General features: G+C 43.7%; 1 protein-coding gene across 4 annotated transcripts in view; it reads right to left on the bottom strand.

Moving 5' to 3' along the window:
• The window catches only part of DIP2C (disco interacting protein 2 homolog C), an 800316-nt gene that overhangs the window by 97309 nt on the left and 681099 nt on the right, over positions 1–21908 (bottom strand). For all 4 annotated transcript variants that reach the window (XR_004538170.1, XR_004538171.1, XM_033931568.1 and 1 more), the window contains exons 25-27: positions 21440–21563; positions 19983–20104; positions 3206–3317 (exon numbers count right to left, since the gene is read on the bottom strand). Coding sequence is in view for 2 of the 4 variants with exons in the window: in XM_033931568.1 (XP_033787459.1) it covers positions 3206–3317; positions 19983–20104; positions 21440–21563 (358 nt within the window). In the remaining 2 variants the exon portion in view is untranslated. The remainder of the gene's footprint in view (positions 1–3205; positions 3318–19982; positions 20105–21439; positions 21564–21908) is intronic.

The following is a 21908-nucleotide window of genomic DNA, read 5'->3' as shown; positions in this document are numbered from 1 at the left end:
GCACGCAGTGGGGAGGGGGGGAGAAGGGCACAGAAGAGGGTGGGGCTTATATATTTGTTAGTCTACTTACATTAAAAAATAACTCAAAATGTATTAAAGTAGGAGTTTGTTTTACTGGTCTACACAATATAGTCTATACTTTCAATGTAAAAGAACAAATTATAAAAACATTTGATGAGCAATTAAGAGTAAGAAATCAATTCATGGTGGAAACCTCTTTTGTAGCAATAAATAGCACATGACTCATTTAGTACAAGTGTCTGCCAATTTTGTTCAGCAGGATGGCATATTATTTGCCCAGTCTTCTTGGCAGTGCAGCTCAAGCTCTTTCAGGTTGCCTGTGGACTGCAGTCTTCAAATCTCGCCATGGATTTTCTAATGGTTTCAGTTCTGCGGTTTGAATAGGCTGCTCTAGGACATTCACTTGCTGAGCCACTCTATTGCTGATTTTGCATCGTGCATAGGGTCACTATACTCTGAAAGCTGAATCTTCTCCCTGCTTTACTCCTTTTGAAGGTGTGAATAAATATGCGGATTAGAGAATGACATGGGGACAAATTTGTCCCCGTCCCCACAGGAATTCAATTTCCCTGTCCCGACCCCGTGAGTTTTATCGCTGTCCCTGTCCCATGCCTGTACGCTCTGCCTTAACTGCACAAGCCTCGAACACTTATGATTTTAAAATGTTTGACGCTTGAGCAGATGAGGGTGGAGTTTGCAGGAATGGGGCAGGGACAGGAAAAAAAACTTGCAGGGACTCAAGGACAGGGAAAAATTTGTCCCCGTGTCATTCTCTAATGTGCATAAAAGTGAGCCTGTTGATGTAGTATATCTTCCAGAAAATGTTGGACAAAGTTCTTCATGAGAGGCTCTTGGGAAAATTAAAGAGTCATGGGAATGGAGGCAATGATCAACTGTGGATTAAGACTTGGTCATCGGACAGAAAACAAAGGGTAAGGTTAAATTGACATTTTTCTCAATGAAAGAGGGTAAATAGTGCTGTGGCACTCCCAAGGTCAGACAAACCCCCCGAAAGGGTCCCTCAAGCTCTGTCTGGACAGCAAAAAGGGAAAAAATGTCACTAATCAGATCCAACAGGCCCTAACTATCAAAGGGAAAGACTGCACAGGTTACCACTTCCACCAGCTGGAGACTGAGAACAGACTGATTGTAGATGGGACTCCACAGCCCACTTGTACTACTGCCAAAAGTCAATGTGTCTCAGTCTCCACCTACTGGCAGAAGAATGTAAACCCATCTGTTCTGTGCCGGTCTGGAGGATGCTAAAGAATGGACATTTTTCTCAATGAAGGAGAGTAAATAGTGGTGTGCCGCAGGGATCTGTACTGGGACAGGTACTATTTATAAATGATCTCATAATTGGAACTACGAGTGAGGTGATTAAATATGCAGATGACCCACTGTTCAAAGTTATTAAAACGCATGTGGACTGTGAAAAACTGCAGGAAGATTTGAGGAAATTGGAAGACTGGGTGTCCAAATGGCAGATGAAATTTAATGTGGACAAATGCAAAGTGATGCACATTGGGAAGAATAATCCAAATCATAGTTACTGGATGCTAGGGTTCACCTTAGGGTCAGCACTTAAGAAAAAGATCTGGATGTCATCATGAACAATATCCTGAAACCTTCCACCCAATGTGTGGCAGCAGCGGCCAAAAAAGCAAGCAAGATGTTAGGAATTAGTAGAAAAGGGATGGTAAACAAGACTAAGAATGTTATAATGCCTCTGTATTGCTCAATAGTGCGACCTCACCTTGAGAATTCCATTCAGTTCTGGTCTCCTTATCTCAAAAAAGATATAGCGGCACTAGAAAAGGTTCAAAGAAGAGCAACCAAGATGATAAAAGGGATGGAACTCCTCTCATATAAGTCTAAAGAGGATAGGGCTCTTCAACTTGGAAAAGACAGCTGTGGGGAGATATGATTGAAGTCTAAAAAATCCTGAGTAGTATAGAATGGGTACAAGTTGATCGTTTTTTTGGTTTTTTGTTTTATCAAGATTTACAAAGACTAGGGGTACACTCAAAGTTACAGAGTAATACTTTAAAAACCAATAGGAAGAAATATATTTTTTTCACTCAGAGAATAGTTAACGCGTTGCCAGAGGATGTGGTAAGAGCGGTTAATGTAGTTGGTTTTTTAAAATAGTTTTGGACAAGTTCCTGGAAGAAAAGTCTTTAGTCTGCAGACATGGGGGAATCCACTGCTTGCCCTGGATTGGTAGCATGGAATGCTGCTACTATTTGGGTTTTTGCCAGGTACTTGTGATTTGGATTGGCCTCTGTGAAGATGGGATACTGGGATAGATGGATCATTGGTCTGACCCAGTAAGGCTATTCCTTATGTCCCGGGCCAACGGGAGGCAAGAACAGATTTTTTCTTCAGGCTTTGCCTGTATTTTGTACCATTCATGTTTCCCTCCATCTTGGTGGCATCAAATTGTTTCCACTTTAGCATGGCAGACCACATAGTGCCACAAGGAATATTTAAACACATTGAAATTTTCTTATTGCCTTCCTCCAATCTGTACCTCTGATTAACTTTATCCCGGATTTCTTTCTGCAGCTTCGTTTCTACCACATTTAGACCTTTGCTTCAAATTCATAAAACACAAACAACTGTTTTCTTCATCCAGGGATATTTGAATCAGCTCAAATTTTGCAAGTGGGCACAAGCAGATTCTACCCAATTTATTATGGGCCTTGAAGCAAAATTGGAAATGGAGGCAATTTGGGGTTGCTATAACAAAAAATATGAGGACAAACAATCGAGACATTTTGGTTTCTTATCCCTGATTACCTTTTGAATATTTCTATAATTGTTTTTTCATGTTGAAAATGTAAAACTGCACAGCTTGCAGAGCAGGGTCAGAGTTTGATTTTTGATTTTTTATTTTTTTTGCTCCCTTCCCCAAAGCACTAAGGCCCTGTGTACTACAATCATAAAATGGGAGAAAACCTTACCAAATAGGGCCTGAAATAAGTTATTAGTGATAGGTACAATATAAATACTGTAATTCTATAATCAGTGAAAAGCTGCAGGCATAGAGGGCAAAATAAGCATTATATTTTGCAAGGCATTTATTCACAATAGTTGTACGATTGTTCCAAAATTCAAAGGATGTCGGAAAGTGCCCTGAATGTTTAGTTTTAAGGGAAAAATGTATCCAATGCATCCATACCTGTGTCTAGGATGGGAGGCCACGTTCTGATATCCACTGCAGCTGCTGCTTCCCTCGACCTCAGCAACTTACAGATAAGCTGCGTCGTCATTATGCAGGCAGAACGACTTACCTGGGAGTTTCCAAAAGAAAGAAAGGCATCTTTTATAATTTGGCTACAAAGCATGGCAGCTTGGTTTTCAGCATTCTGACAACGTGCATGGTTATTGCCGTGAGGCCTTTTAATATTTGTTTTCTAAAACATTCATACTGCTTAAAAAAAAAGTGTATGAAAACATGTCAGCTCCATTTCTGCATTTCTATTGTTTCAGGCCACAGTTGTAAATAAGGCCAGACCTCTGTTCACACCATTGAGCTATGCAAGAAGGGTGAACTGAACAGAGGGATTTCATTTTCAACGTGCAGCCTGTAATAAGCCACAGCTGGGCTGCTGTGAAATACAGCACCAGAATGAGTAATTCCATATTGCAATCATACTGGTTCAGAAGTAGAGAGAGACAGCACCTCGCCACATAGAAGTGATTTACTGTTTTTATGAAATGAATTGTAGAAAAAAATAAAGAAAACAATATCCATTTACATTTCCTGTCGTCATAACAGTGCTAACTTTTTCAAAATGTGTTTTATTAATGGTTGTGGAAAGAATTTGTCTCAATAGACAATTTTCACAACAAAATACCATAAAACATTAAGATTTCATTAGCCTGCGACATGAGAAATATAACAAATAGGAAGGGTAGGGGGCTCTCAGTATGGAGGGAAACTTTCCCATCATACCACCACCCATTGCCCATGCCCCCCCCTTCCCAAACCCCCTGTACCACAGAAAACCCTATGCAAATACATTGCTAGGAGCTCATTAGTATTTAAAATCCTGTGTTTTAGGGTGATATAGAGCCTGCATTTCTGTTTAAAATCCTGTGTTTTAAGGTGGTATAGAGCCTGTATTTCTGACTTACTAGTTTTTAACCACTGTGTCTGCTGATTAGGTGGAGAAGGGAGGGGCTCTGATTTACTTCTAAGGTTAACTGCATTATCTTTGGGACAGTGCTGTGAACAAGGCTGCCCTGTGAACTTCTAAAAGCTAAGTTATTCAGCATTTCATATTCTGCTCTTTACCACATCCTCTAGCAATGCATTCCAGAGCTTAACTATTCTCTGAGTGAAAAAATATTTCCTCCTATTGATTTAAACTTTTACTTTGTAACTTCATTGAGTGTCCCCTGGTTTTGTAAATCCTGATGCAGAAAAAAATCAATCCACTTGTACCCGGTTCTACACCACTCAGGATGGAAAAATGTTTTTTCTCAGAGATGCTGCCTGTGTCCTCAACTGTTACAACAGAGGTTTTGCAGTTACTGCATGTTAATTTTTGCAATTTAATGTGTGGGATCTGTCCCCTCTCGGTACATGGTAGGATTCAGCTTTTCAATATGGTTATGTTTCCTAAACGGCTATACGTTCTACAACTTTTGCTGATTCGGTTGCTGAAGAAGGATCTGAGAGCTCTATATACTTATCCCTCCCTATTTGCGTTTTCAGCAATCACGGTTTTGATTATTCTCGGTTTTTAGCTTGCTAGCTCCTCCCCCAAATTACATCAGCTTGCATGGAGAAATCGCTGATTCCAAGCGTTTACAGAGAAAATTGCTGATTCCCAGCACTTTTTTCACCATGTTTTGCATCTCCTTCAGGAACAGGCCATGTCTCCCACCATGTTATTCGCGGTTTCACCATATTTATGATTTTTTAATAGAAAACAGTGAATAACATGAAAAAGTTATTTGCAGTTTTTCTGTATTCACGGGTCTGTTAATTCCTTATAACAGCGAATACGGAGGGAGAAGTGTATAAACTTCTCTCTGCTTTCATATGGGAGGTATAGGGATCCCGGACGTTAAGAAGATTAATTATGCTTGTTTCCTCCGATATCTTGGAGATTGGATATTGGGCCAGTCGGTCTTTATTTGTTTTGATTATGAGGCTGCCTACTACCATCCCTGGCATCTTTCCTCTCTTACATGTTCCTCACTCTTCTCTACCTCTTCATTTAAGGTCTAGTGTGTTATTACATTCTTTGTGAGATGTATGGCGGATGGTGGTACGCCTGTTTGATGGAATACCAGACAGGTCCGATCTGTTGCCTATTCAAGGGAATTTACACTTTTCCCCAGGTAGAGACAACGCCAGTTTTGGGCGGTGGGCCTGGTTGGGCTTAACTTTTTTATCTCATGTCTCGCAAGCCGATGGTTCGCTAATGCCTTGGAGAATTTTGTGTCTGAGGGATGGAATAGTTGGGGGAGATTATTTTGCCAATATTCAGTTACAACACTATATCAATTGGAGGAGAAATTGCATTCTTTCTTTGAGTGATCTGAGGTGATGGGTCTTTCTGTGGCTTAGCTTTACCGGGAATTACAGGCTCGATCTGCGGAAAAATTGTGAAAAGGGCTCCATACCAAATGGGGTCCAGAGGTGGGAATTTCTCCAGACGATTTGGACATTGGTGGTCTTATTAAATGAATCCCTACTATATCCGTAAGAGCGGAGTTGCATGAGTGTCAATTCCAAGTGATACATTGGGCTTATTTTACTACAGACTGCCCCTTTAGGGCAGGTCTCGCTGAAACACCTTACTGTGAAAAATGTGGGCAGGGGGGTGAAGTCTTTTCATGCATTTTGGAGCTGCGCTGTGATGCGTGGGTTTTGGAGGAGAATGGTTCGCTATTTGGAAGGTCTTTTGGATTTCCTTTTGGTGTTTTCTTCGGCTGGATTTTTGTTGGATAAGTATGAGACTTCCCAAACTCTCTAATTGCTTTCACTGGCTATTGGTAAGGAAGGCAGTTTGGTTAAGAAGGTGATCCTGCAGGTATGGGCTGTTGCGGAATCCCCTTCCTTTTGGGCTTGGCGGAATCGCCTGCATGCTCTCATGTTGATGGACCGAGAACAGATGCGTATTTCTTTTAAGCAGAAATATATTTTTTTGAGAATCTGGGGGCCCTATCTTGACTCTTTACCACACAGAGCTAGAAGTTTAGTGCTCAATTCTTTTTGATACTTACAGATAGGAGTGCTGGTCTGTGTCCCTTTGCTCCGGAGCTGACAGACCCTCCTCGCCTGTCTTAGGTTCAGGGCTGTTGCTACAGAGGAGGTGGAACCTCTTTTCCTTTTTTTTTTTTCCTTTCTTTCTTCTTCTTCTCTTTCTTTCCTTTCCTCTTTCTTCCCGGGCTGGGGTCTATAAGGAACCAGGACCTTGGCTATTTCTCCTTTGCTGTAGCCTCACTGAATTTTTGTCATGGGGGAGAGGGATTGGAAGGGAGTTTCTTTTTGCTTTTGTGGGGTGGGAGCTCTTCTAGTGGTTGTATTGTACAAAATTTAATGATATTCATATTGTCTTTTGCAATTCCTGTACCTGTTCTTGGTTTGATATGTATTTTTCCGCTGCTTCATGGTTGTACTCTTGTATCATCAATAAAATTGTTTGAATCCTAATGTGTGGGTTCTGCAAATGTTTATTTCACGTTATCAACAGGTCTCTAAGTGCTACTTAATTCATTCTTAATCCTTTCTACTAACTGGCTGTTAGTCTTCCACTTGTTGAACAAGAACTCATTTTGTTACCCTAACTAGTTTTTCTTTATTAACAGAGGCTATAAATTTATCAGCTAAAGTTTGCATATTTACAGAACTTAGCTTTCTTTTGCTGATTTATCTTCCTCTTTCATTCTTCTAACAGAAGCAGGTTTCTATTTATTTTTCATTAGTGAAAAGATGCCTGCCAATCTTTGGATAGCTTACAGATTAATTTCTAATTTCCTCACTGTTGACACAGTACTTTCAAGTTAAGCCAAAAGGTTCAGTTGAAAGCTCTATCTGCAAAAATATCCAAGACACATCTCCAAGTTCTAGAACTGCCCTGATTTCTATAGGAATCATTGCACCTTGGCTCAGTTTCAATAGGAATATTTTCTTGGCTGGGGACTTGAAGTGAGATAAATGTTGCCATTCTGTCTCACAAAATGAGGGAGGATGACTGGGTTAATGCTTCTTTTGGACACCTACCGATAGCTGGTGTCCTGCACGGACCCTACCAGCTGATGTGCATGCTTAAGATCTGGCAATGACACAGATAGCCTGGCTCTCTCGGACACAAGCTGAGATTCAGTGTTTAGTTCATTTTTTACACAGTATGGCATTAAAAAATAACATTACTGAAGAATCAGTGATCATAGTGCCAGTGAGAGGGGAGGATGAAGGGTCAGAGTCATCATGCAATGGCCACAACGGATGCTTAGATTTAGAGCCAATGGCTATAGGGTTTCAGATGGAAACCTGATAAGAACATAACATAAGAACATAAGCATCGCCTCTGCCGAGTCAAACCACAGGTCCATCGTGCCCAGCAGTCCGCTCCCGCGGCGGCCCCCTAGGTCAGTGACCTGCAAATGATCCTCTTTTGAAGACATTTTGACCTGTATAGTACCGCCTCTATCTATATTCCTCAATCCCCTTTTCCTTCAGGAACCTGTCCAACCCCTTCTTGAAACCTGAAATCGTACTCTGCTCCACCACCTCCTCTGGAAGTGCATTCCAGGCATCCACCACCCTCTGAGTGAAGAAGAACTTCCTAGCGTTTGTTCTGAATCTGTCTCCCTTCAATTTTCTTGAGTGCCCTCTTGTCCTTGTTTCCCCTCCATTCAGGACTGCCACTACAATGACTGGACCACTTAGACTCATACAATTTGTTCATAAACCAGTTTTGAGTAGGGAAATAACTTGTACTGTATACCTGAAAATGTCAACTTGGGTTCACATTTGGAAAGGAAAACAATACATCTAAAATCCAAATTCAGCAAACAGAGAGAAAGAAAATGTCCATTCACTTACAAATAAGTCACTGATACAGTTCCCCAATTCTCCACTACAATTTCAAATATCAGATTCTGACAACTAAGTTCTATTACTAATTCACATTCCACACCAGCCATCATTTTATGATGGAGACCGGTGATGGTTTTAGTAGCCACCCTCTGGACCCACTCCATCAATGCTTCTGAATATACAGTATAGTCTCCATAACTGTTCACAATGCTTCAGATGACATCTCAGCATGGACTTATACATAGGCACTATTGCCTTCTCTTTCCTACTGGCCTATCTACTTACATAATTGCAACTATAAATGTGGGACACACATTTAGTCAGGGTTAGAGAATGACATGGGGAAAAAATTTGTCTCCATCCCATCCCTGCAAGCTTAGTCCCCATCCCTGCGAGCGAGCTCCCCATTTCTACCCCGTCCACACAAACCATCTGATCCCATCCACATAAGCCTCAAATGAACTTATTTTATTAAAGTATATAAAGAATATTATCACATATAATACAGAACAAGGATCAATAAAGCCCATCTCCCCTCCCTCTCACAAATATCTCCTCCACTATCAAGAAAACTGAAGCCAAATTATTACAGAATGCTACATATAAAAACCATGCTAACAGAATACCACAGTCACACATGACAGGACTAGTATTAGGGTAATGCAACTAGGGCAACTGTCCCTTGGAAGCTGAAGGCTGCACAACCTGTTAGTAGGCCTTGTAGTCCCCAGCTATATCTAATATCAAATCTGATATATTCTAATCACAAAATAAGAAAATAAAAGTTTTTTCCCTACCTTTTGTTGTCTGGTCATTTCATTTTTCAAATCATGTTGATCTCAGGTTCTGGTTTGTGTTTCCTTCTGTCTATTCTTAACACACTCGCCAGTGTCTCCTACCCATTTGACATTTCTTTTTCTCCAAGCTCATCATCCATTTTTGTGTATGTATTTTTCCTCCATGTTCAGCATCTCCCTTGTCCGTGTCTCCTATACAGTACTTCCCTTTCTAATATTTCCCATTCCATCTCCCTGCGTTTATCATCATCATTCTATGTCCCCATCCCCTCCCCTTGTGTCCAGCATCACTTCTATGTGTCTCTATGCCTCCCTAAGTCCAGCATCTCCCTTCTACATTCCTATTCACCTTCATGTCTAGCCATTTTTCCTCTGTGTCCGTAAATCCTCCCATGTGTGGCATTGCCACTCTGTTTTCATTTACCATCTCCATCCAGTGTTCCCCTTTGTGTCCCTGTCCCTAAGCTCTCATCCATGCCCACCCATCTCCCCTTTTTTTCATATATCTCCCTGTCCAGCTTCTCTGCTCTTACTCCCTTACACCAATATGTCTTTCATTCTCTTTCATCCCTCCCTTTGCTGTGTTCAGTATTTCACTTCCTTCATCTCCTTGGTGCAGCATCTTCTCTTTCCCTTCTCTTCTCCTACCTACATGGTCCAACATCTCTCTCCTTTTCCTCCAGCTCCAGTCCAGCACTTCTCTTCCTTCCCTCCATCTCCAACCCTCCCCCTCCCCCCCCAACATGGGTCTAGCACTTGCAGGTCCAGTCCCTCTTTCCCTTCCAGTCCCACCCACATGGGTCCATCACCTCTTTCCATTCCTTTTAGCTCTAGCTCCCCACCTCCCTTTCACTCAGGCCTAGACCTATCCATAGTAGCAGAATCCCCACTATGAGTCCAGGAGCCCCCCCCCAACAGCAGAATCCTCCCCCACAAGTCCAGCAGCCTCCTCATGTGAGTCAGCATCTAAACCAGGGGTGTCCAACCTACGGCCCAAGGGCCGCATGCGGCCTTGTGAAGTATTTTGTGCTGCCCTGCTCGAGGGCGATGCAGTGTTTTCCTCTGCTACTTCCAGGTGTTTACCATCTTGCCGGCTCCCTCCTCTGTCTTGCTGCAGCATTTGCTTGTTTGTGCAGCCCCAGAAACATTTTTTTCGGCCAATGCGGCCCAGGGAAGTCAAAAGTTTGGACACCCCTGATCTAAATATTCCTCCTCAACTCCCCTCTCGGCCCGTGCCTATTTTACTTTTAGCCTCAGCTGCCACTGAGAACAATTTTCAAAGGCCTGTACTGAGGGCTTCCCTCTGCCGAGTCCCCTGCTGATGTACCTTCCGGTTTTGCAGGCCTTTGAAGATTGTTCTCCATGGTGACTGAAGCTAAAGATAAAATAGGCACGGGCCGAGAGGGGAGTTGAGGAGGAACGTTTAGAAGCCGACTCGCATTGGGTGTGGGGGGGGGGGGGGGAGCTGCTGGACTCATGGAGATGCTGACCGAGGTACAATTTTTTATTTTATTTTACTGGGGGAGCAAGACCTTTTTCCCATTTATTTTTATTAGGCTCTCAGAATGTGCATCCAGCCAAAAACTGTAGATATTCAGCACTATAGCTCTACATTTTCTATTTTGTGATAATTTAGTGAAATGGTGTGGTGGCAATGTTAGTCCACTTTCCAAGGTAATATAAAGAAACTAGTGTTTAAGCCCTTTACATTAACAGGTGCTAGAGTAGATGTCTGTCTGGGATTTTTTTCTTTGTCTCTCTCTCTTCTTGGACTCTGTCTGTCTGTCATTCTTTATGTCTGTGTCTCTCTGGCCGTGTCTGTCTGTCTTTCTTTCTGTCTCTGTCTCCCTGGCCACCTACCTGCCTGTATTTCTCTGTTGCGCCATGCCTGCCTGTCTCTCCGTGGCCCCCTTCCTATGTCCATAGTGTCCCATCCTATGTCCTTAGTGCCCCCAGTTCCACCTTCCTATGTCCTTAGTGCCCTCAGTGCCTCCTATGTCCTTAGTGCTCCTTCCCATGTCCTTAGTGCCTCCTTCCCATGTCCTTAGTGCCCTCAGTGCCTCCTATGTCCTTAGTGCCCCTTCCCATGTACTTAGTGCCTCCTTCCCATGTACTTAGTGCCTCCTTCCCATGTCCTTAGTAACCCTTCCTATGTCCTTAATGGCCCCAGTGCCTCCTTCCTATGTCCTTGGTGCCCCCAGTGCCTCCTTCCCGTGTCCATAGTGCCCCCAGTGCCTCCTTCGCATGTCCTTAGTGCCCTCAGTGCCCCTTCCTAAGACCCCTCACTGCCTTCAAACTTTGTCTCACCCCCACCCTCCGAAGCCAGCCTGCCTGCCTCTCTCCCATCCCCCTTTGCAGTATAACCCTTGAGAAGCATGTTTCCATCTTCCCCCCCCGCCCCCGCCACTACTGCCGCCGTGCAGCTGACACCACTGACCCTCCCATTGCGAGTCGACCGAAGGGCCTCCTGGCTCCAGCAGCATCCACAGTGCTCTGGGTGCGCTGCTTCATGGCCTTTTGCTGCCCTGATTTTCTCTGCCACGTCTCTGATGATGTCATCAGGGACGCGGCAGAGGAAATCGGGGCAGTGGAGGGCCATGAGGCAGCGTGTTTGGAGTGCTACAGATGCTGCTGGAGGTGGGAGGTTTGTGGTCGTCTTGTGGTGGGACGGTTGGGTTGGAGGTAGAGAGTTGCGCGGGGACAGAAATCCCACCCGTCCCCGCCAAAGTCCCACCCGTCCCCACCCGTCCCCGCGAGGAATCCCACCCGTCCCCGTGAGGAATCCCCTCCGTCCCCACCCGTCCCCGCGAGGAATCCCCTCCGTCCCCGCCCGTCCCTATAAACTTCAGAAATAGTTATTTCATTTAATTATGCTACTGAATTAAAGGCTCTGGTAGAAATCCATTTACAAATAAGCAAAAAGACTTTATTAATTTGAAAATATTAATTGGGAAGAATACATACTTTGTAAACGGGTTTCTACCAGAGCCTCTAATGTTTATAAATTTTTATCAACACAACTAATATACTACTTTATCCTGAAGCAAAAAAAAAAAAAAAAAGAAATAGAATTCTTTTCCTACCTTTGTTGCCTGGTTTCTGCTTTCCTCATGTTCTCATTCAATTCCTTTCATCCACTGTCTCTCTTCCTTCTGCATCTTTCATTTGCTCTGTTACTGTGCCTCTCCCTTTCTTCCCCCTTCCAAATTGGTCTGGCACCCATCTTCTTCTCTCCGCTCCCCCCATAGTCTGGCATCTGTCTTCTTCCCTGCCAGCGTCTTCTCCCTACTCTCTCTTCCTCATTTCCTTTCAATGTCCTTCTCCCCCCCATCTTCCCCATGTCCTTTCAGCGTCCTTCTCCCTCTCTGTCTTCCCCATGGCCTTTCAGCGTCCTTCTCCACCCCTTTGTCTTCCCCATGTGCTTTCAGCATCCTTCTCCCCCCCTCTGTCTTCCACAAGTGCTTTCAGAGTCCTTCTCCCCCCCCGCCCTTCCCATGGCCTTTCAGCGTCCTTCTCCACCCCTTTGTATTCCCCCATGTGCATTCAGCGTCCTTCTCCCTCCTCTGTCTTCAAGTGCTTTCAGAGTCCTTCCCCCCCTCCTGTCTTCACCATGGCTTTTCAGCATCCTTCTCCCCCCCTCCTTCTCTACCGCCCCGGGTGCAGCACAGCCGGCCAGGTCCCCTTACTTTTGTGGCACTTCCCCGACCGACCGACAACAGCCCCGGTCCGACAAACCTCCCTGCCCTTAACCGCGAATCTAAATTACCTTCTTACAGCTGCTGTAAGAAGGTAATTTAGATTCGCGGCTACAGGGCAGGGAGGATTGTCGGACCCGGGCTGTTATCGGTCGGTCGGGGAAGTGCCACAAAAGTAAGGGGACCTGGCCGGCTGTGCTGAAACCGGGGCGGGGCGGGGCGGATTCTTTAAGTATTACTGTTAAGAAGCAAGCAATGGTTCAATTGGCTATAAAAAGTAAAATGTATAAACTGCATGTTTCTGTTGTTCATGTATTAGTTACAAGCCATGATAGATAGCATTAAGACTGGACTACTGTAATGCACTAGGGCCCTGATTTTATAAAGAGTGCCTAATTAATGCTTAAATTTAGGCGTGTTTTAGGCGTCCAATCTAATTTGTTAATGAGCCAATTAAGGGGCTTAAGCGATAATTGGTACTTAGGCATCAAAAGGACATAGCCATAATTTCATGGAAGCCCATGTTTAAAACTCTCGCCTAACTCTCGCCTAACTCAATAGGCGTGGTTTGGGCACTGACTCAATTTGGGCGTCCTTTGATTCATTTACATAACACTGAGTAACCTAGGGCATCCATATCATGCCTATATTGTAGGCGAATGAAAACCAGGTCTACTTTTGAGCTTAGTTTGGAACTTAGGCACTCTTTGGACGTTCTTCCGGAACTTAGGCACAGTTTGCATGTCCTTAATGCGATCTGCTAAATAGCTCTCTGGGTTTTTATTTTTGCTTTATTAAGCTCAAAATACATTTAATAAGGCATCACATAAACAGGGCACATCAAAACAGATATATTGCATTCAAAACCTTCTATTTTTGTGGACAAACAGCAATATTATTTGCTAATTAGAGGAAAAGATCCATTAACTGACGCACAGCACATGAAAAACATAGCTACCCTTTTTTTTCTGACTAAAGAGTGCTCCTATTAGCTCACTCTTTAAAGCAAAGAAAGCACATGACAAAAATATATAGATTTCATACATAACTATTTGCAAAAGCTTAAAAACAGAAAAAACCAGATACAGACCTTAGCATGGCTTCTACTTCATTGCAAATGGTGGTTTGCAGCTGCACAATGGTGACCTCATTGTGAAATCATCAAGGTGCACCTACAAGGTAGAATGCCACAATTAAATTATGTGCTGGGGAGCTGGTTGGGATTTTAACTTATAATCTCTGGAAGAGGAGCACAGGGCTTTTACTTATTGAGCTATAGCTATGCTAAGGTCTGTATCTGGGTTTTTTTTTCTGTTCTTAAGCTTTTGCGGTAACTAAGCACACATTAACACTTAACACAGCTTAATAAAAGGACTGCTCAGTTTGTTATCTGAAGCAATGAAGGGTTAAATGACTTACCCAAGATCAAAAAGAGGTGCAGTGAATTTAATTGCATTTAATATCTTGTCATATTTTCCTTTTTTTTTTCAGCCTGCTACTCTAACTCCTAATCAATGGTTCTTCCAAGTCTACATAATACATTTTAATAGATCTTTCTTCCAGCAATATGTCCACACCTCTCTTGAATCGTGCTATGTTGGTTGCCTTGACCACATTCTCCAGCAACAGATTCCATAGCTAAATTATATGCTTTTGTGAAAAGAATACTTTGTTTTTAATCTGATGGTCATTAGTTTCATAGGAAGTTTCTCTCTATGTTTTTTGAAAGATTAAGGGAAGGGAGGAAAGGAATGGGAACTTGTATACTGCCTTTTTGTGGCTTTGGCATTCAAAGCTGACATTCAAAGTGGTGGGCACTTGAGGATGGAGTGACTTGCCCAGGGTTACAAGGAGTGGCACTGGGATTTAATCTCATCACCTCTGGTTGCAGAAGCTGAGCTACACCTTCCTCATTTAACTGTTCCACACCACAGGGGGAGCCTGAAGAGGGCAGCGGGAGAGGGCAGCAGGAGAGCAGCCAGAGCACTGCGAGTGCAGGAAATCACTTGCGGTACGCTCCAACCGCCTCTTCCTGCACTCGCGGTGCTCCGGCTGCTCTCTCCTGCCTCTCCCGCTGCCCTCTTCTTGTCGGCAGTTCGCAGTCAGAAAATACCGCGAATGACTGAGACCGCGAACCGCCGACCTCGAACAACCGGGGGAATACAGTACTATATATGCTGCCCAAAAAATTGGCACTTAGCGCTAGTCTATAAACTGCCTCCGAACTTAGGCGCAGTTTATAGAACTGCTTGTTGCAATCATCTGCGTGCCAAGACACTTGAGAAGGAGCACGCCAGGCTCTGAGGGAATTGTGTTTTCTTTCCTCTGGGTGAGACTGCAGTTCGGCAGTGCTCAGAGTCCTGACATCCAGCTCTCCCACGGAGCTTTTTTTTTTTCCCCAAAATCCCTGCACAGACCTTTTTTTTTTTTCTGTTACAATCTGCATCTGATATATTTCTGCACCTATTGCCTGGTAAAACAATCACTGATTACTTCATGTACAACCTGCTACTACTTGTTACCTGTATAGCTGCATTTACAACCTGCTACTACTTGTTACCTGTATAGCTGCATTTACAACCTGCTACTACTTATTTTTAACCTACCACCGCATGTTACTTGTTACCACAACCTGTCACCACTTGTTATAAGTATAACCGCATGTAAAACCAGCTACTGCATATCTTAGCCTGACACTGCATATATAGCCTGTACTACTCCTCTACTGTTATTGCATGTTCATCGCATGTCTAGCTCTACCATCACTTACTTAGCCTGCTCTGCCCATCACTACTACCTCTTATACAGCCTAGCCCCTCCTCAGCCTGCATCTTACTAGCAGCACTAATCTCTCCCACCTCCTGCCTGACAAGCTCTGCCCAAACCCTCTCTCACTATCTCTCCTCGCTCCCACCATGAAGCCACCCTCCTGGCTCCTCCTTCTACTTCTCTGCTCTTTCACCAATACTTCCCACTGCCAAATATCTCTCCCCCCCAACCTCCCCGACTCCACAGTCTCAAACACCTGCCCAGGCTTCAGAATCTCCACACTAGTACACACTAGAACTCATCACAACAAAAAACACAGAGGAAGAAACCACTCCTCCTTAAAGCCTGTCCCTCCAGCCAACCTACCCAACCTCACCTCTGTCTCTCTCACCCCGGTCCCCACACTCTACTGTAACGCCAGATCAGTAAGCAACAAAACCCAAATAATAAAAGACCTACTCGATGACTCCGATCCGGGTTTCGTGTGCATCACAGAATCATGGATCGAAAAAGACGATACTTTCACACAAAACGAACTCTGCCCCCCTGGCTACCACGGCCTCTTCTCACCCAGAATCAACTGGAAAGGAGGAGGCCTGGCTCTGCTTTACAAATCATTCTTCAATGTTCAGCTCCTTGAAAAGGGCAGCCATACCTCTCTAGAATTCTTACTAGCTTCAGTTAAAGACGAACTCCAACCCCACCCACTAGGCATCTTGCTTCTCTACTGCCCTCCTATCCCCTGGAATAAATCCTCTGAACTTGTCCTAGAGACTATAACAAGAGTCTTCCTAAAATTCCAGAGACTACTGATCATAGGAGATATTAACCTCCACCTTGACGATAACATCAGCATGGATACAACTGAATTCAAAGACTTCCTCACCTCCCTTGGCTTCACCACTCCTCCACCCACACCTACCCATGATAAAGGACATAAACTAGACATCATCAGCTTCCTTGACCTGACTGAGCACAAAACTTCTGCCGAAGAGGCCCGCTGGGACATTGTCCCGTGGTCTGACCACCTTCTAGGCTCTTTCTGCCTCCCCATCTTCATGTCTCATCTAGGTACTCCACCCCAGCCCTCAAAATCTATCACCTACCACAAAAAAATCACGAGCGAATTGTTCTGGACCCAATTTCTTAACCAACTTCCCCCTTCTCCTAAACACACAGACCCAGAGTCCAACTGGCATAATTGGGTTACCCTTTCCGGGACTACCTACCACGCTCTGGCCCCTTTATCTACAAAATCTATCTCCCACTCCCACAAAGCCCCCTGGTACCTTCCATATCACAGGGAACTAAAACAGAATTGTCGAGCCCTGGAACGGAAATGGAAAAAATCGAAATCCTCCTCAGACAAACAATCCTGGCGAGACAACATCAAGTGCTATAACACAATACTAAAAAAAGCAAGAAAGAATTTCTATGGAGATAAAATCACCAGATCAAAAAATCAAAATAGTACTCTGTTCTACATCTGGCGAAACTTAACCTCAAAAAATGACTCCACCTCTCCCCTCCTTCCGCAAACGACTTAGCCAAATTTTTCAATGAAAAGATTTCCACCATAAGGAGCTCTTTCCCCTCAGCAGTCTCTTACAATTCTCTTCCTCCCAATGACTCAAACCCTATCCCAGCGGATAGATCCTGGACGACATTTGAACCCATATCTGAACCCCAGATCTCTAAACTCTGCCTCAGACTGAAATCCTGCAAATGCATCTTAGATCCTTTCCCATCCCACCTTTATGAAAACATTCCTGCACAGGCCATCTCCTCCTTTACGAGACTCATTAACTCTGCTCTACTATCAGGCTTGTTCTCCACAAAAATGGGCCACATTGCCTTGTCACCTATTCTGAAAAAAGCCGATCTCGACCCCTCCCTACCATCAAACTACTGTCCCATAGCAAATATCCCTCTACTTACCAAACTTCTAGAAACCATAGTTGCTACCCAGCTCTCCTCCTATCTCGAGAGATTCTCCATTCTTCACCCCTACCAACATGGCTTCAGACCCTGCTTTAGCACTGAATCCCTCCTAGTTTCCCTAATTTCAAAGGTACAACAACTACACTCACGTAACAAATTTGCTGTCCTACTACAATTCGATCTTTCCGCTGCTTTTGATGTCGTCCATCACGACATACTGCTTTACCAACTTTCCGAGATTGGAATCGCTTCCACCGTCCTAATGTGGTTCTCAAACTTCTTACGCTCCCGTTCCTACACCGTCAACACAAATGGCACAATGTCCACTCCTTGGACTCCATCTTGCGGTGTCCCTCAAGGATCACCCCTTTCCCCTATTCTCTTTAACATCTACATGTCCTCCCTGAAACTCTTTCAACTATCCCCCCTGGAAACAATCTACACTTATGCAGATGACATCCTTGTCCTCCTTGAGACTGACCAGAACCTCACCAACCTCCACGAAAACATTACAGCTTGCATAATGAGACTCCGTGCCTGGTCCCTCTCGGTACAGATGAAACTAAACGAATCTAAAACAAAACTACTCTGGCTCGGCCCAAAATTCGAACACCTGCCCACACTTTTCACACTCCCCACAGGCGATACACTACAGCTCGAGTTCTCATGCAAGGTCCTTGGTATCACGTTTGATTCCTCTCTCTCCCTCAATGACCACCTCAACTCCTTGGCAAAATCATGCTTTTTCAGCCTTCACATGCTGAGGAATGCTAGATCCTACTTCAGCCAAAAACACTTTGCCATCCTTGTCCAATCCATCATCCTCTCCAAACTAGATTACTGCAACGCCATCTACTTAAATCTATCAAAAAAAAGTATTCTAAGACTCCAGCTAATCCAGAATACTGCAGCCAAACTGATCTTCTCAAAACGCAAGTCTGACCATGCCTCCCCACTCCTTGCCAATTTCATTGGCTCCCAATAATCTCCAGAATCCATTTCAAATGTTCCTGCCTGGCTTTCAAGATCATTCACGGAATCCTGCCTCCTCTTATCCCACTGTCTTTCAACTCCTCCAGTCCCGACTCCTCCAGAACTGCCCAAAGGCTTAAATTAGCCTTCCCCTCTCCACGCGGCATCCACTATTCAGGCAAACTGGGAAAATCCCTTCTTTTCAAAATCACAGGTCTTTGGAACGACCTCACCACCCCGCTGCGGAACCTGAGCTCCCTTCAGTTATTCCGCAATCAACTGAAAACCTGGCTTTTCAGCAAATTGTAGCTCTATCCTTCCCCCCTTTCTCTTTCCCCTTCTACACATAAGTTCATGTAATCCTTTTTCTCCTTCTCTACCCACTATTTTAAGTTCTTGTAAACCGTGTCGAGCTCCATTCTCATGGAGATGATGCGGTATATAAACTTAAGGTTTAGATTAGATTAGATTAGATTAACATTTAGGCACAGGTATTTGTGGCAATGAAAACCAGGCCTAAATGCCTATGCCTAAGTTTTGAACGGATCATGCGTATTCTATATTAGTGCGCCTATCTTTTAGGAATACCCACGACTCTCCCATGCACCCCCTTGGCCATGCTAGAATTTATACACCCCACTTTATAGAATACATTTAGAAATGTGTATGTATAAAATTCTAATTAGTGCCAATAATTGCTTGTTAATGGGCAATTATCAGTGCTAATTGGTTTGTTAACCAATTAAATTGCACGTACAAATCTGCCACGCACACATGTAACTTTGGATACAATTTAGAACTGGGGGGAAAATGGGTCAAGACACTAGATAAGAACATAAGAATTGCCATACTGGGACAGACTGAAGGCCCATCATGCCCAGTATCCTGTTTCCAACAGTGGCCAACCCAGATCCCAAGTACCTAGCTAGATCCCAAGTAGTAAAACAGATTTTATGCTACTTATTCTAGAAATAAGCAGTGGATTTCCCCAAGCCATCTCAATAATGGCCTATGGACTTTTCTTTTAGGAAAATATCCAAACCTTTTTTAAACCCTGCTAAGCCAACTGATTTCACCACATTCTCCGACAACAAATTCCAGTTTAATTACATGTTGTGAGAAGAAATATTTTCTCCGGTTTGTTTTAAATCTACTACATAGTAGATTCATCACATGCTCCCTAGTCCTAATATTTTTGGAAAGAATGAACAAGCAATTCACATTTACCCTTTCCATTCCATTCAGTATTTTATAGACCTCTATTATATCACCCCTGAGCCGTCTCTTCTTGAAGCTGAAGAGCCCTAGCTGCTTTAGTCTTTCCTCAAATAAAGTCATCCCATCCCTTTTAGCATTTTCATCGCCCTTCTCTGTACCTTTTCTAATCCCGTTACATCTTTTTTTAAGATACGGCAATCAGAATTGCACACAATATTCAAGGTGCGGCTGTACCACAGAGCAATACAAGGGCATTATAACATTTTCATCTTTGTTTTCCATTCCTTTCCTGATAATTCCTAACATTCTATTTGCTTTCTTAACTGCTGCTGCACATTGAGTTGAGGGTTTCAAATTATCCTCAACAAAGACACCTAGAACTTTTTCCTGGGTAGTGACTCCTAACATAGAACCCAGAACTCCTTAATTCTTTCAGTGACTACCATAAAATACAATATACATTTCTGCTTTGTTGATTTGGTGGATTTGCAGACGTCTCCTTACCTCTACAATCATCTTTACTGTAGGCAACGTGGTTGCAATATTCTGTGGATGAGGAGGTCGAACTGTTATTGGTACACAGCCGGCATATAGGCAGCCGTAAAATGCTGCAATAAGGTCTATTCCTGTATGAAGGACAAAAACAGATCCTTGCTTGCATTTCATATTAGCATTTAAATCTGCAGTTTACAGTTTATTCAGGATGTGTTATAATGCTACTTGGAAATACTGGCATAGTGGTTTACATTATTACAATAGCTAAATCAAACAGTAGATAGAGAAAATAACTACAGGACTCCCTCAATATTTGTGGGATTGGCATTTGCAAATTCAGTTATTCAAGAGCCTCCCATCTGCTGGACCCCTACACACCTTACCTTAAAGCCCTGGTGGTCTAGCGGTGAAGTGGGGCAGGAGCGATCTTCCTACGCTTCTGCCCTGTGAAAGCCATGCTTAAAAATGGCTGCCTTAAGTTCCCCTGGCAGTCTCGTGAGATTGCAGGAACTTGGGGTCTGAGAGGTGGGAGGGGCAGAACTGAATTTGGGGAGTTCCTAAAGTTATTTGCAAATAGTCAAACCTTGGTTTGCGAGTGTTTTGCAAGATGAGCAAAACACTCGAGCAAACTAACTTGCAAACCGAACATTGACTCGATTTGCGAGCCCCCACCCGACCCGACCCCGGACACCGGCAGTATTGCTCCCCCCGAGGCCACCGGTGCTGCTCCCTCCCTTCGCGATCACCTCCTTCCCCTCACTGACCGATCCTGTCCTTATCCGTGTGCCTCCGGTGTTAGAAAGTGCCTGCCACCGGTTTTCTGCTGGGCCGCTGCTGGGCCTTGAGCATCTGCGCATGCTCAAGGCCTTCTGGATCTCAACCTCTCTGAGATTCTCATGAGACTCGAGACTCGAGGGTGAGAGGTGTTGGCACTGGTGCCGCAATGACCAACTAGTCTCTTTCGTGGCACATCTGTAATCTCGCCGTGGCACACAGTTTGCAATACACTGCCCTAGATGGTCAGTATTTCTAAAACCTTACTTGGCTGATTCCATCTTGGCTCTTCTCTAATCATCAGTCAAAAATAAGTTCCAAAATTGATAGACTCGCTCTCAAACTAAATTACGTGATTTCATTCACTACAGTTTCTAATTAATTGCTTCGTTACTACTGAATCAATCTGCTATAGTTTTCTTCCTATTGCATGTGGTAATCAAAATAAAGAGCAGACTTCAGATTCTGTGTGTTCTGGGTGCCAAATCGTCATGGCGAGGAGGAGATGTGGACAAACTATCATTACAGGCTGAGCAAAAATGGGCACGTTTGTATAAACCTGGGAGCTAAAGTGAATAAAAATTGCATCTTCAACATGGACTGCTCTTTTTAACAATTATCCTATTGGATCTTGCAAACCGCTTTCCTCAGTGTGCAAATTAAACAGGACTCTGGGACAATGTGGTCTTTACCTGGAGGATAAACCAGGGCAACATGATCTCCATCCTGCAAGTGCCCTCTTTCCATTAGCATCACAGCAATTTTCTCCGCTCGTTTATGTAGCTGGACACACGTCAGAGAATTTGCTATTGTTCCCTGAAGTTCAACAGGAGACAGGTAAAGCAAAGGCAGCATTAACTCATTTTAAACAAAACACAGATCTTAAATCATCAAGTAGTTTTTATACTGCTGCAAAGCCTGTTCAAATGTCAAACAAAAATAAGCAACAAAATAGATTTTATGCCGATACAGAGGGCTGATTTGTGAAGGCCACATCACACTGATTTAATGGCTCCAACTGATTTTCTGTCCAGTGCTAACGAGACACTCATCTATTTAGTTGACTTTGATACTTATTAGCTCAAATACCTCAATTATGTTCAAATCTATTTTATTAAGCAATAGTAAATACAACAGCAATAACAACCATGGTATACATTT

The sequence above is a fragment of the Geotrypetes seraphini genome, chromosome 2 (genome assembly GCF_902459505.1).
Source record: "Geotrypetes seraphini chromosome 2, aGeoSer1.1, whole genome shotgun sequence".
Classification (NCBI taxonomy): domain Eukaryota; kingdom Metazoa; phylum Chordata; class Amphibia; order Gymnophiona; family Dermophiidae; genus Geotrypetes; species Geotrypetes seraphini.
Note: the sequence above shows the minus strand (reverse complement) of the source record. Positions and strands in the feature narration are given on the sequence as shown.